Source organism: Nylanderia fulva, unplaced genomic scaffold, assembly GCF_048542155.1.
Source record: "Nylanderia fulva isolate GAGA-0341 unplaced genomic scaffold, ASM4854215v1 Scaffold13, whole genome shotgun sequence".
NCBI lineage: Eukaryota > Metazoa > Arthropoda > Insecta > Hymenoptera > Formicidae > Nylanderia > Nylanderia fulva.
The window spans coordinates 3,757,167-3,769,282 of record NW_028189518.1 but is presented as its reverse complement, the minus strand read 5'-3'; the positions used below and the strand labels follow the sequence as shown (position 1 = coordinate 3,769,282).

Sequence of the window (12,116 nt, the reverse complement as noted above, 5' to 3'; positions counted from 1 at the left end):
TGCACACCTATAAAGATTGAAGCGACGCAGGGCCAAGTCACACTTTGTTCCGAAAATTTTCCGGGGAATAGTTTGCTTCGTGTCTCTCCGTTGCCGCTGCCTCTTGGTGCTCCGTTCCGCGACGACGTGTGACTAAACAAAGAAGATGAACAAATTACTGGCACTGCTACTTCTCGCTGCGTGTGTCGCAGCTGGACCTGCGATTTCCGAGCAGCCGGCTCAGAATCTGGATTGTTTGGAGCACGACAATGAGCTCTTCAACTGCATTTTCGTCAAGACGGTCAGCGCTCTCGATAGGGCGGCTCGATCGAGCGACATCGAGATCGTCGACGGTGTGACTTTCGTACGAGACATACCGAGTAAGTTTTTATTTGTTGTAGTTTTAGGTTTATTTTATGTTCAAACCAGATACGTGATATTTTCAAGGATGCAGGGGTAATTTGGTTGCAGGGGATGATTGGGGTAAAAATATCAAGATTGTTGCTATTGTATACATTTTCAGTAACATTTTAATCATTTTTTAAAATTTAATATTATAATGTTATATGTATAGTGTTAATGTTGTATAACATTAATTTTGAACAACATTTTTTTTAATTTATCACTGCAAAATTATTAGTATAAAATTATTAGTACAGTATAACAAATGCAATATCACACACATACACACATACATGTATGAAATTATTATAAATTTATATAAAAAATATTTTATAAATTAATATAGTTAAGTAATATAGTAGATTATATCAATATAGTAGATTAAAAAGTATAAGTATGGAATATAAAAGATATAAAAAATATATTATACACTACAAAAAATTATTCAGTTGCTCTTAAGTACACTTAATAAAATTAAACGAAACTGTACCTGTACAGTATATAATATAAATATTCGTTGAATTTTATTTGTGGAACTATAACTGCACACAAGATGGCAATTTTTATAGATAATTTATCCTAATAAAAAAAATATTGATTGTTATAGTGGAGCGCACTGGCAAGAGTTTAGAAAAGTCTGAATTGGAAATCATGAATGAACTACCACGCGATAGCTCTGATAAGACAATAAAACTTCTCAGCATGCTGTATGATTCAACTGTCTCCTTTCTGAAGAGTCATAGTTTGAAACTTAGCATGCCCGAGGGATCCATTTCTCGCGCTCTGGTTGAAGGTAAGTCCTTCGTCTTCATTAAGTGTATCTCGATTACGCAACCGTCCATATTTCCGTGATTATGTCTAGACGATGAACGTCATGGATTCGCGATGTCATGAGTATAAACGAATAAACATACCTTTCACCTTCGTAATATCTATATGTACGGCGTCAAACCTGTTTCGTATAAACTCGTTCTCTTCGAGGAAACACGAGATTCACTTTCTTTCTTAAATGTATTTGAAAAGGTTTGAAAAAATTATTATGCTGCATTGCTTTAAATTAAAATATCATCACATACATTTATTGTATTTTCTTTAAATGTATATAATTTTTTAATTTTAATCTTTTCCGGAACATTAATAACTACTTGTCTCATTAATTTAAGTCTCTTTTTTATACATTGAAAAATTGTAACAGTAAATATGCTAGTAAATCTAATGTTAAACTCGTATCGGTATCTCTTTCTTTATTTAACAAGTAGTACTTAATAAGTTATAATGAGTTATTAAGTAAATAATAAATTATCCACGTTGCATATTTAAGTAATATTCAAGTAATAATAACAATCAATGAAATCGAAATAATAATTGATTCTATATTTATTAATTGCATATAATTCTTGGACTAATATAAAAATCTCATAATTTAATAATAATGAATTTTTTGTAATTAGGACGTGGCAAGATCAAGAAAATGGTGTTGCCGTTGGTTGCTGCTGCGGGTCTCAAGATCTTCGCGTTGCTGCCGATCTTGTTCGGTGGTTTAGGTTTGCTGGCTTTGAAAGCTTTGTTCTTCGGTAAAATTGCCTTGTTGGTCGCCGGCATCATAGCATTCCAGAAGCTCTTCGGTGGTAGCAACGTGGCAGGCGGTTTCTTTGGCAAGAACCCAGCACCTCTCTATTATGACACAGGCGCCCCAGGAAACTGGCCCGCTGGTAGTTCCGCAGGATTGCAGCACCAAGGATACAGGAGTTTCGACGTTGCTAACGCGAAGGTCGACGCCCACAATTTGGCATATTCTGCTCACGCACCTGTTACCAACGACACAGATTAAACGAGACTTTTGACTCAAGAGAGTTCCATGTTACCTGGCATGGAGAGACTTGAAAATATTTGGAAATTATCGAAAGCCATATCCCGCGGGGCCGAAACATCTCCTCGAAGCCATTCGACCCACCTACGACTGCTAGATTAGTATTTATATGTATGTCGTAATATAATTTATCAATTATATAAATTATTGAACAATCATATATATTAAAATAATTAAATTGTTTGTACTTAATAAATTATTCATAAAAAAATATTTGTATATATTTATAAGATTGTGCTGCTACATTTTTATCTGTAGGTATACAAATTTATCGTATAACACAAGAAGTTCGCTCCCTCTTAGAATGCATATAAAAATGAAAATTTAAATTTAGAGAAATTATATCGTCGCAAGTATTCGACGCAGCATGATGTATATCATGCATATAGAAAATGCCGTACGTGATTAGTTTCTTCTAGTGTGAAATGTTGACAATTCCCCGTGCAATCAAAGCCGTCCCAAGCTCATATGCGATTCCAATCGGATATGGGCATACCTACAGGTCATTTACACTCCCACTCCTATCTTGTTCGATCTTTCTTTCTCTTCGACTGTCACCTCTGTCGCTCGTTCCATTTCTCTTGTTCGAGTGACTTCCGACTGCATGATTCGGGACACAACACGGTATGGTTTTACATACCATACCGTGTCACCAAGAGACACGGAAATCTAATTTTCACCAGAAAGTGCGTGAATGCAGCGATGATGACGTATGTAATTATAAACATTGAGGATAATAATCATTGCTTAAAACCAATTATAAGCCTAGACTATTGTATGCATATGTAGAACAAATAAATTCTAGATTTATGTAAATGTGAAATTTCTAAACGAAACATTGCTTAATCAAACCGATTTTTTTCAATAAATTTATGCAAAGACGCAGAATATATGCTGAAAAGAATAATTGAGCGATAATGTGATTATATTTATAAAATCTAATATTTTTATTATAAAATTTTGATTTATATTAAATTATATTATATTTATATAAAATAAGATTAATTTGTCTTAAATTATGTGAAAATTTAGATTCTATATATTTAATTTTTGCCATAAAGAAGAAACTTTTTCAACTTAAAATACATGTTTTCACATATCTATATAAGTGTTATGCATTTTCTTAATTATAAAGCTAATTTTACACATATAATTAATCAAAATTATAGCAAATAGTAGTAAAGAGACAAAAAATAAAATTTAATATATATTTATACACGGAGAGAATTTTCTCTTAGAATTTACCCTAAAAATCATGGTAATCATGGACAATACGGTATTGGAAGAATTTTATAAGAATTTCTCTGATTAATATTTATTAATATTAATCTTTATTAATATTAATCAGAGAAATTCTTATAAAATTCTTCCAATACCATCATGATTTTCAGGATAAATTCTAAGAGAAAATTCTCTCTGTGTAATAAAAATAGATAATCCACTTTTAATCGGAAAATTCGTTTGAGTCTGAAAAAAAAGACGAAGAATCTTATAGATCCGATAGTTTGAAAGTGATCACAAGTAAAAGGAAAATTTACTTGTACTCTACGTCATTCGCGATTCTTGTGCGATGCATGCTCATGTTTGTTCTTCAGAGAGTTAGCAGAATTAAAATTCTTGACACTGCTGCCCTTGTACGTTGCTTGCCAAATGGTTCAGTATGGCCCCACCACCTATCGATCGCGAGTCATATAAAAGAAAAATTGCCCCGGGGGCAAACAGTCAAAAACGTTTCTTTGAAGTTGCGCTATATAGCACTTCGCGACAATGAAGACCAAAGTAATCATTCTCTTGACGCTGCAACTCGTGACCTTGGTGGTAACTAATCCAAATCAGGAAAATGGAAACAGTTTGGAGAATTTAGAAGAAAAGCTCACGAGGGCGATGGACGAATTCAATAGAAAAGACACCATCGACATTTATGGTGACATGGTTACCCTGAGGAAGGTCCCAGAAGACGGAAATTTGTCGCAACAGAGTCCAGATCCGCTCGTGAGCAGAATCGAGAAATTCCTACAAACTCGAAAAATACATATTAATCTTCCTGATGATGCTTCAACCATCGGTTTGTTCGGACGCGCTCTCGGCCAGAAGAACATTGACATAGAACTTAGAAGTCTAACAAACGGAGCTTCCGAAGGTAAACTATGCATTGGAGAAAAGTTACTATAATGCTTAAATAAATAATAAAAAAACCAATCTGAATATTAGTATCATTTTATGTTTAATGGGCAAAGTAAAATTTATCAAATTTGTAAATTAGAAGCAATTAGAGTATTTATCTCTTAATTTATAAATTTATATAATTTAATTATAATTAGAATAATCAGGGAAAATGTGCTAATTGTCGCGAATATTATCTTTTGAAATTATTGATAGAGATATAAATTTCAGAAATATGATCTTGTTGGGCGTAACCCAAAATACATAAATTCAAGAACTTTAATATCAATAAAATCTATTAATATCTATATTATAAATCGCATTTTTTCATTCGTATTATGTTGGTAAATTTGAAAAATTTTTTGCTGAGGCATATATATTTCTGTCTTATAGTATATACATGTACATATGTATATAATGCGTATATATATGTATAGAAATAGTTAAAAGTTTGAATATAAAATAAATAAGAAAATAATAATATAGAAAATAAAAAAAAAAGAATAATACGATTTTCATTCTAAACTATCATAATAAGTAATATTTGTTTCTAAAAATAGTAGATGTAGATATACTTTTAGGTATCACAAAATATTTTTAAGTATTTAAAATTATTAACTCTACTTATATACAATTTTACGGTAATAATTAATAAATGTATTAATTTCAATCTACAAATCTAATTTTGTTTAATAACATATTGTATTATTCTACATTATATTTTTGTAATTGTGTTAAATAGTATTTTTTATTACTCTATTCTATTTATCGTATAACTAATTGTATGATTTATTTCTTTCATACTTGATTAACTTATCTGATATAATACTCCAGTTCTCTGATGTAAAATGTGATTTTCCCGCAAAATATAATAATACATTTATATATATTTCTAAATACAACTAAAATGATTAGTAATAGCATTAAATCAAAGATTTTATGTTAGACGGTGGATCTAACACAAAAGCTTCTTGTTCTTGCCTAACGTCTCGATCAGGTATGAATACATCATTCGACATCATGGGCGCAAACTTATAGCGCCTCACCTTTCTAAAGTCTTACCAATGGGGTTTAAGTAGTCCACGAATCTCGGTATTCATTGGCTGGAAAGTATAACTTGCAGCATCTTCCTTTTCAATTCAGTCGCGGCCGAAATACCATTCACTCGTTTTCCTTATCTCTCTAGCAAGTCCTTTTTATCATACTTATACATTTTCTATAAATTCTATCAATTCTTTCACTCACATAAAAATTCACAATACGTAAAATATATACGTCGTTAATTCTAAAAATATTCAAAAATTTAGATATGTATCATTAAGGTTCATTGATATCCGTGATGAGAAAGAGAGATGAGAGGGACCGAAACGAGAAAATACATACATAGAAAGCTGTAACGATGTGTTCCACTTCTATCATATCCGCGAAAACAGATACCGGAGGTGGGAGTGGACCAAAGTGGGTTACTGTTTAGTAGGTTTGGTGGGATTCCGGGTTTCTGGGACGGCTACTGCGAGATGTCTAAGAAAGACCTTGAACGAGAGTGTCGCGTGTCGAAGAAAGTAGATTGGATGATGAATGTTAATTATAATACTTTAGAAATGCGCCTCGATCACACTCGAACATCCTACGATTATTAATATTTGAATATTAATTGTGCGTGCTCTACATTTCTATTATATTTACATATTATATTTAACACAAATCTTACATATGTTTCGATACTACGAACCCCTTTTTAAGCATAATTTGATTTTTACACGTCATCCTTTCTCTCTTTTATATGTTCCCCTTTTATAATTATTACTTCAAAATTGAATGACTGACACTATGATTACACTATGTAATTAACTAAAAATATATTAATAATTATATAATTAATAATATAATTTTATTCACAGAAAAATTACATACATGGATATGTCTTACTCTTACAGCTCGTACAAGATTGAAGAAGCTGGTTGTACCACTCTTGCTTCTGTTGGGTTTAAAGGCAATCATTATTTTGCCCATCATAATCTCCGTAATTACTTTGATAAGCATTAAGGGCATAGGCGCAGGTATTATGTCGATGATTCTTTCCGGCGCAATAGGCTTGAAAGCCCTTATTACACCACCGCCTGTACCAAGAGTCAGTTATGGCATTGTAAGGCCGCATGAAATTCATCACGATCACTGGCACAGGTCGGAACAAGAAATTAATGAACCCTACAGAGGCTGGACACCGGAATACAATGGCGAGCAATATCCATATCATGATACTCCGTAAAATATCCTTGCCACTTGTTCGTTTATTTATTTATTTATTACGTGTCTCTGACACATACTTGCTTTATGTATAAAACCAAATAAATCGTCTTTTTTCTACAACTTTGCCTTGATCATTATCGGTTGAATTATAATTATCAAAGGCGTCGCATCATTGTGACATCGGCGAATTTAGTAAAAAATATGTCACATCATCGCAATATTTTAGCAAATTACTAAGTTCAGATATGTCACATCTTACTAATAATTGATCTAAATGTTCACGAAATCGATAATTAGAGAATTATTTTGATAATGAGAAGATTTTAAATAAATAATTATACATATATAAATATGAAATGAAAGATATATATGTATAAATATATAATATGTATAGACATAAGCAGGTTATTCAGTCGGTCAGACGAGAAGGCTAATGACCTAGATGGAGGTTTACGGACGGAGAGAAGATAGAATGTTGTTACGGTGGGAGAGATAGTGGAGAAAGATCGGATCAAGGTGGGGAACTAGGAAGAGGAAGGAAATGAGGTCACTGTGTCAAGCAAGGTAGGAAAGCGGATCGTAGCTACGATTGGTCCACCGAGTTCCCCCTCGATGCCGCGTTCTTATCAAGGTCAGTGGGTCATTGCCTCCACGTGTTCTCCACTTCCACTGGCAAGGTATGACCATGGCCTTCTTGGTGGGGAATAACGGCATCAGTTGTGATTAGTTGAGTTGTTCAAGAGGAGTGGAACGGCGAATGCAGGTATATATAAGCTGTTTGAGAGGACAGCACCGTCGAGAAGCAGCGGACACGATGAAGAACGCAGGTTCCGACTCTTTCATGTTGAAAAGCATTTTTTTCAATGTACATTACTACGCAAGTTTATCTTTTCACGTCATAAAAAGTCGTGAAAATTCTTTAGATGTATATTATATACATTTAACAATTTTTTATTTTTATTGAATGCAAACAATATTAATAAAGTTATTGGTTGAAATTTTGATAACTAATTTATTGTTCGTCTGATTATAATGGAAATATGCAACAAAATACTTATAATTAGACATATTATTCCCCCTATAAACTTGTTCTTCTTTTATATAATATTAAGTTACAAACATTTCGTTGTATAAGTCTGAAAATGTCAAATTAGAAATATAGTTCTTATAAATGTGTACTTTGTATAAGTAACTTCAAATTTTCTTTAAACGTATTCTTCTTTTATAATATTACCAATTCATTAATTTTCTAAAAATATAATTCTATAAATATAAAAAAATAAAAATTATATATAAATGTATATGTATATATATTTAATAAATTTTTTAAACAATGAACATGTACTTTCAAAAACTAAAAATTTTTTACGTATTTTATATATACTAATAAAACACACATTAATGTAATAATATATTTCATAATCATATCATTTAAAACTTTAGCGTTTTTTACATTAAATAAATTAAAGTATTGTAGATAAATGAAATTAATATTACACATACATATATATTACGAAAATACAAAAAGTCGAAAGAACTACTTCACAAATATATAGTGAGAAATATAATCATGTATAATATAATATACTAGTATTATTTTATAAAAATTAAAAATTTTGTCACAAATATTGCAACATTTATATGTTTATTATTTTTCAATTTAATTTTCGTAATGTAGAAATATAGCTGAACAGGGAAAACAATTATTTTTTAGTAGAAAGTAGAATTAGATATCTATATGAATTTAATGCAGTTTCCAAACATTATACAAATTAATATTAAAGTCTATAATTGCAGCAATTAATTATTTCTCACTTTGACGACTGAATTATTTGAAATGTAACTCATTGAGAAAACTGTAGCGTAATCGTGATGAGTAGATCACTCTACTCTTACAAATCGCTGTATAAAAGAAATTTGTAGCTTTTAACATTCACTTCGCCGCGAGAAAAATGCAAAAGTATAAACGCACGCGATGCATTTTTAGTACATAACGGATGTGCGTTCTCGAATTAACGAGGTCTATGCAATCACTCGGGTAGCTCCAAGTGTATCAGAAGCAGTAATTTCACCTTTCTTCTTTTCTTCTTGTTTGACACCTTAACGCATAAATCATATATGCGCTACATGCATATGCTCATATTATGCATTTCTCTAAAAGAATTTCGTGCATTCTCTAAAATTAGATTTGAAAATTAAGACATTTAGACAATAAATAAATGTACATTAATTAGAAATATGTGTAACTTTTTTTACATATTTTACAACTGATTAATTGTAGACATACAATATTTTTAAATTTATTTCTGTATACTTCTTACTATGTAAATTCATTATTTAATTATATGTATCAGTGAAAGCAAAAAATCAAAGATATTACTATAAGATTTATAAGAATTTTAGAGGAAAATAAATACAACAGCCCTATTTTTTGTACAAATGTAGAAATATTTAGACTCAAAGAACAAAATCAGATTTTCCCGTTAAAGTACTGGAATCATATTTTTCTTGGCAGAGAATAGTGGCACTATCACATCACTTGTGAAATAAAGCAATTTATATGCTTGTACATATATCCACTACACATATCATCAAAGTAAAGACCGATAAAGATTGCTTTCCTAGTAAGGAAATCGTCTGTAAAAATATTACAAGTACCGTTTCCTAATAATGTAATAAACAACGTTCCAGACGTTCGGTAATCTTTTTTTTTCTATCTCGGTAATATTTTTTATCTTCTAATACAATCAATTTCTCCAAGCTATGTATATTTTTTTCTAAATTTCTAACACATTATCTATTATTATTTCAATAATATAAAAATATGATTTGCTGCGATAACTGTCAAGGAGATATTATTGACATGATGATATTGTTTTTTTTTAATTCTGCGTAAATATTTTTTGAATTGTGGTAAATTGTTAGGTAAATGCGAGCGACTTTCTTGAAACAACGCCTATCTCAATTTCGACTGAAAATAGGGTAACTGCGGCATTCCGAAGCGCACAATCATGGTATTCATACGAATTCACCCGCTGTAACGTTATATTCGCACTTGTAAATGCATACTGCTGTAGCCTATAATTTTTGAAATACTCTATAATTGAAAAAATTTTATTCTTTGTCATAAATTTTACACATTATTATCATGATAATAAAAATTCAATTCGAAAGAATTTTTTAAATTTTTATTTTAACAAATTTGAATAAGGATTTTTTTGAGAGCTTATTATTTATTCCATATAATGTATTTTATTCGTCATTAAAGTATAAAAATATTTTGTTTGTTAAATAAATTGAAATACATATAAATATATTAACTTTTCTTCTTTTTATATTTCTTCATCTATCACAAGAGAGACTATTTATTTGATGCTAAATCGTGTGATTAAGTGGCATTATTTTTTATCGGATGTCCCAAATAAGCACGATATTGTGGTTTCAGTTAATGCCTTCTAAAAACCGGGTACCTTCTAAAACCCAGGAAGTATAGATTATGCGGATAGTTCTGGTTAAAGCTTGACAAAATAAAAAAGACAATAAAATGATAATGTCAGAATGAGTGCGTAAACAAATCTCAGTGAATTGAATCTACGTAAAATATATAATTGTAATATCTCCTTCTACAAAATATTTGATTTAATCAACGATAAAAATAAATACAAAAAGTAATTCAACTTTGCTACACAATTTTCATTAAATTAACGATGGAGATAAATACAAAAAATTTCTTTTCCATCTATCCCTTTCGTCGATGTTTACGACCGTAAAACGCCCACCACCGCCTCGATCTGTCGCGCATAGCTGGGCGGGAACAGGAACAGCGTGACGCGTTCGAGATCGCGCGATTATTAACGAAAGGAAGGCACCGCATTAAAAAAGAAGCAATAAATGGAAAAATAGATGCTTGAAGAAAAAGGCTAGTCCGTTCTAAGTCGGCCCACCTGCCGTATGGCATGCAAGCGCGTCATATCAAGAAGCGCACTGCGCATACAGATACATATGTACGTGCATACCACGATAAGATCCTGTCGAGTTGTTCGTGAAAATCGACTTCGTACTTTCACATCAGCAGATCCGTCTGAAGCGCCGTTGCTCGAGCGTGGCGCGCGAAAATCGGATCTCCTACGAGCTAGCTAAACTGGACTGATTTAAAGTAGGACTCCCGTCTCGTTTCGCCGCAATAATCATTTTCACGATATACTTATCGACGAATTTTTCAATTTGCAATTCTTGCCTACGTCCGGCTCGCGAACTTTGTAAAATTTGTCTCTGCTGCATGGGTTCTTGGTTTCATTCGTGAAATCGAAAGTGACCTTGCGCTCCGGGCGATCGAGCGCCGGTGATACCGGTGATCGACGCTTAAGTAATTTACATATGTTTCGGATAATTAATCAAGCTGATTAGATTTCTGTATTTTATTATTACCTCTGATTAAAATTTTGATTTTTTCTATTCTTTTGTTCTATTTTCTATAAAATGATATTTTTATAATAACAAAAGAACAATTTCTAGGTCATTTAGATCAAAAATATATATAGACATTTTATATTATATGTTTTATAATAAAAAGCCTTATTATTTTATAAATTAATATTAAATACAGTAGGAAAAAATCTACAAATGTGTCTCTTGGTTTTATAAATTTTTGTAAATTAAATTATATAATATATATTATATATTATATTATATATTATATTTTATTTATTATTATATATTATATTTATGTATATACATATATATGTGTATAATTATATGTATATAATTACGGAGGGAATATATCATGCAAGAGAATATATCATATTATTTAATTATGGAAAAATGTGATTTTTAGTTTTTAGATTTGTAAGTCATTTTAGTAGTAATTATAGTAGTATTTATAAATTAAAAAAATGGTAAAATTCTCGGATTAGAGCATTGATTAATAGATAATAAAGATGGCAAAAAAATTAATCGCACACACATGTCAACGTATTGTCAATAATAATTAAATCGATATCGAGATGATGAGCATTCGCTCTCATTCATCATTAATCGTACTCATTTATTGGTAATGTTTTTTTCTTACGTAAATTTGACTCAGATTCGAATTCTCCGCTCTATTTGACGCTCCCTCTCGCCGTAGCTACTGGGCGGCTGCGAGAATCCCCTGCCTCCTCTTCGGCATCCACAAAGAAGAGAGTTCCGTCGCCGTACTCTCGACTACGGAGAATGTATGAAACGACCGAAAGGCAAAAAGGAAAAAGGACTACCTGTTGATTCGCTCTATATATACTGCAAGTATCCGAGGGTATGCCCAGTGCACGATACGCGTTTCATCCGTCAGCTTCAAGGTCCTTCGTCTTCAAGGATATCGTCGCGCTGCTGGCGATCCGTAGACCTAGGACGGAAAAAAATTCTGCACAAATTTTTCTTACTTCAATCAAGTTCAAGAAACAACCAAAAATTCGCG

General features: G+C 31.5%; 2 protein-coding genes across 2 annotated transcripts; both read left to right on the top strand.

The window, feature by feature from the left end:
• Positions 1 to 36: 36 nt before the first annotated feature.
• Osi14 (DUF1676 domain-containing protein Osi14) lies at positions 37 to 2,464 on the top strand. The gene is made up of 3 exons (XM_029304882.2): positions 37 to 359; positions 989 to 1,174; positions 1,833 to 2,464. Exons 1-3 carry the CDS (start codon positions 146 to 148, stop codon positions 2,210 to 2,212), a joined length of 780 nt encoding a protein of 259 aa, XP_029160715.1. The 5' UTR covers positions 37 to 145; the 3' UTR covers positions 2,213 to 2,464.
• A 1,524-nt stretch (positions 2,465 to 3,988) lies between these two features.
• Osi15 (DUF1676 domain-containing protein Osi15) lies at positions 3,989 to 6,784 on the top strand. Its single transcript, XM_029304889.1, has 2 exons — positions 3,989 to 4,391; positions 6,352 to 6,784. Exons 1-2 carry the CDS (start codon positions 4,019 to 4,021, stop codon positions 6,681 to 6,683), a joined length of 705 nt encoding a protein of 234 aa, XP_029160722.1. The 5' UTR covers positions 3,989 to 4,018; the 3' UTR covers positions 6,684 to 6,784.
• Positions 6,785 to 12,116: the final 5,332 nt, after the last annotated feature.

What these genes read in the sequence shown, in the direction of transcription:
- Osi14 (XM_029304882.2), top strand. Translation starts at nt 146, where the DNA reads ATGAACAAATTACTGGCACTGCTACTTCTCGCTGCGTGTGTCGCAGCT. An exon ending in TTTCGTACGAGACATACCGA is followed by an intron (nt 360 to 988) that starts GTAAGTTTTTAT and finishes TGATTGTTATAG; the next exon opens with TGGAGCGCACTGGCAAGAGT. An exon ending in TTCTCGCGCTCTGGTTGAAG is followed by an intron (nt 1,175 to 1,832) that starts GTAAGTCCTTCG and finishes TTTTGTAATTAG; the next exon opens with GACGTGGCAAGATCAAGAAA.
- Osi15 (XM_029304889.1), top strand. Translation starts at nt 4,019, where the DNA reads ATGAAGACCAAAGTAATCATTCTCTTGACGCTGCAACTCGTGACCTTG. An exon ending in AACAAACGGAGCTTCCGAAG is followed by an intron (nt 4,392 to 6,351) that starts GTAAACTATGCA and finishes TTACTCTTACAG; the next exon opens with CTCGTACAAGATTGAAGAAG.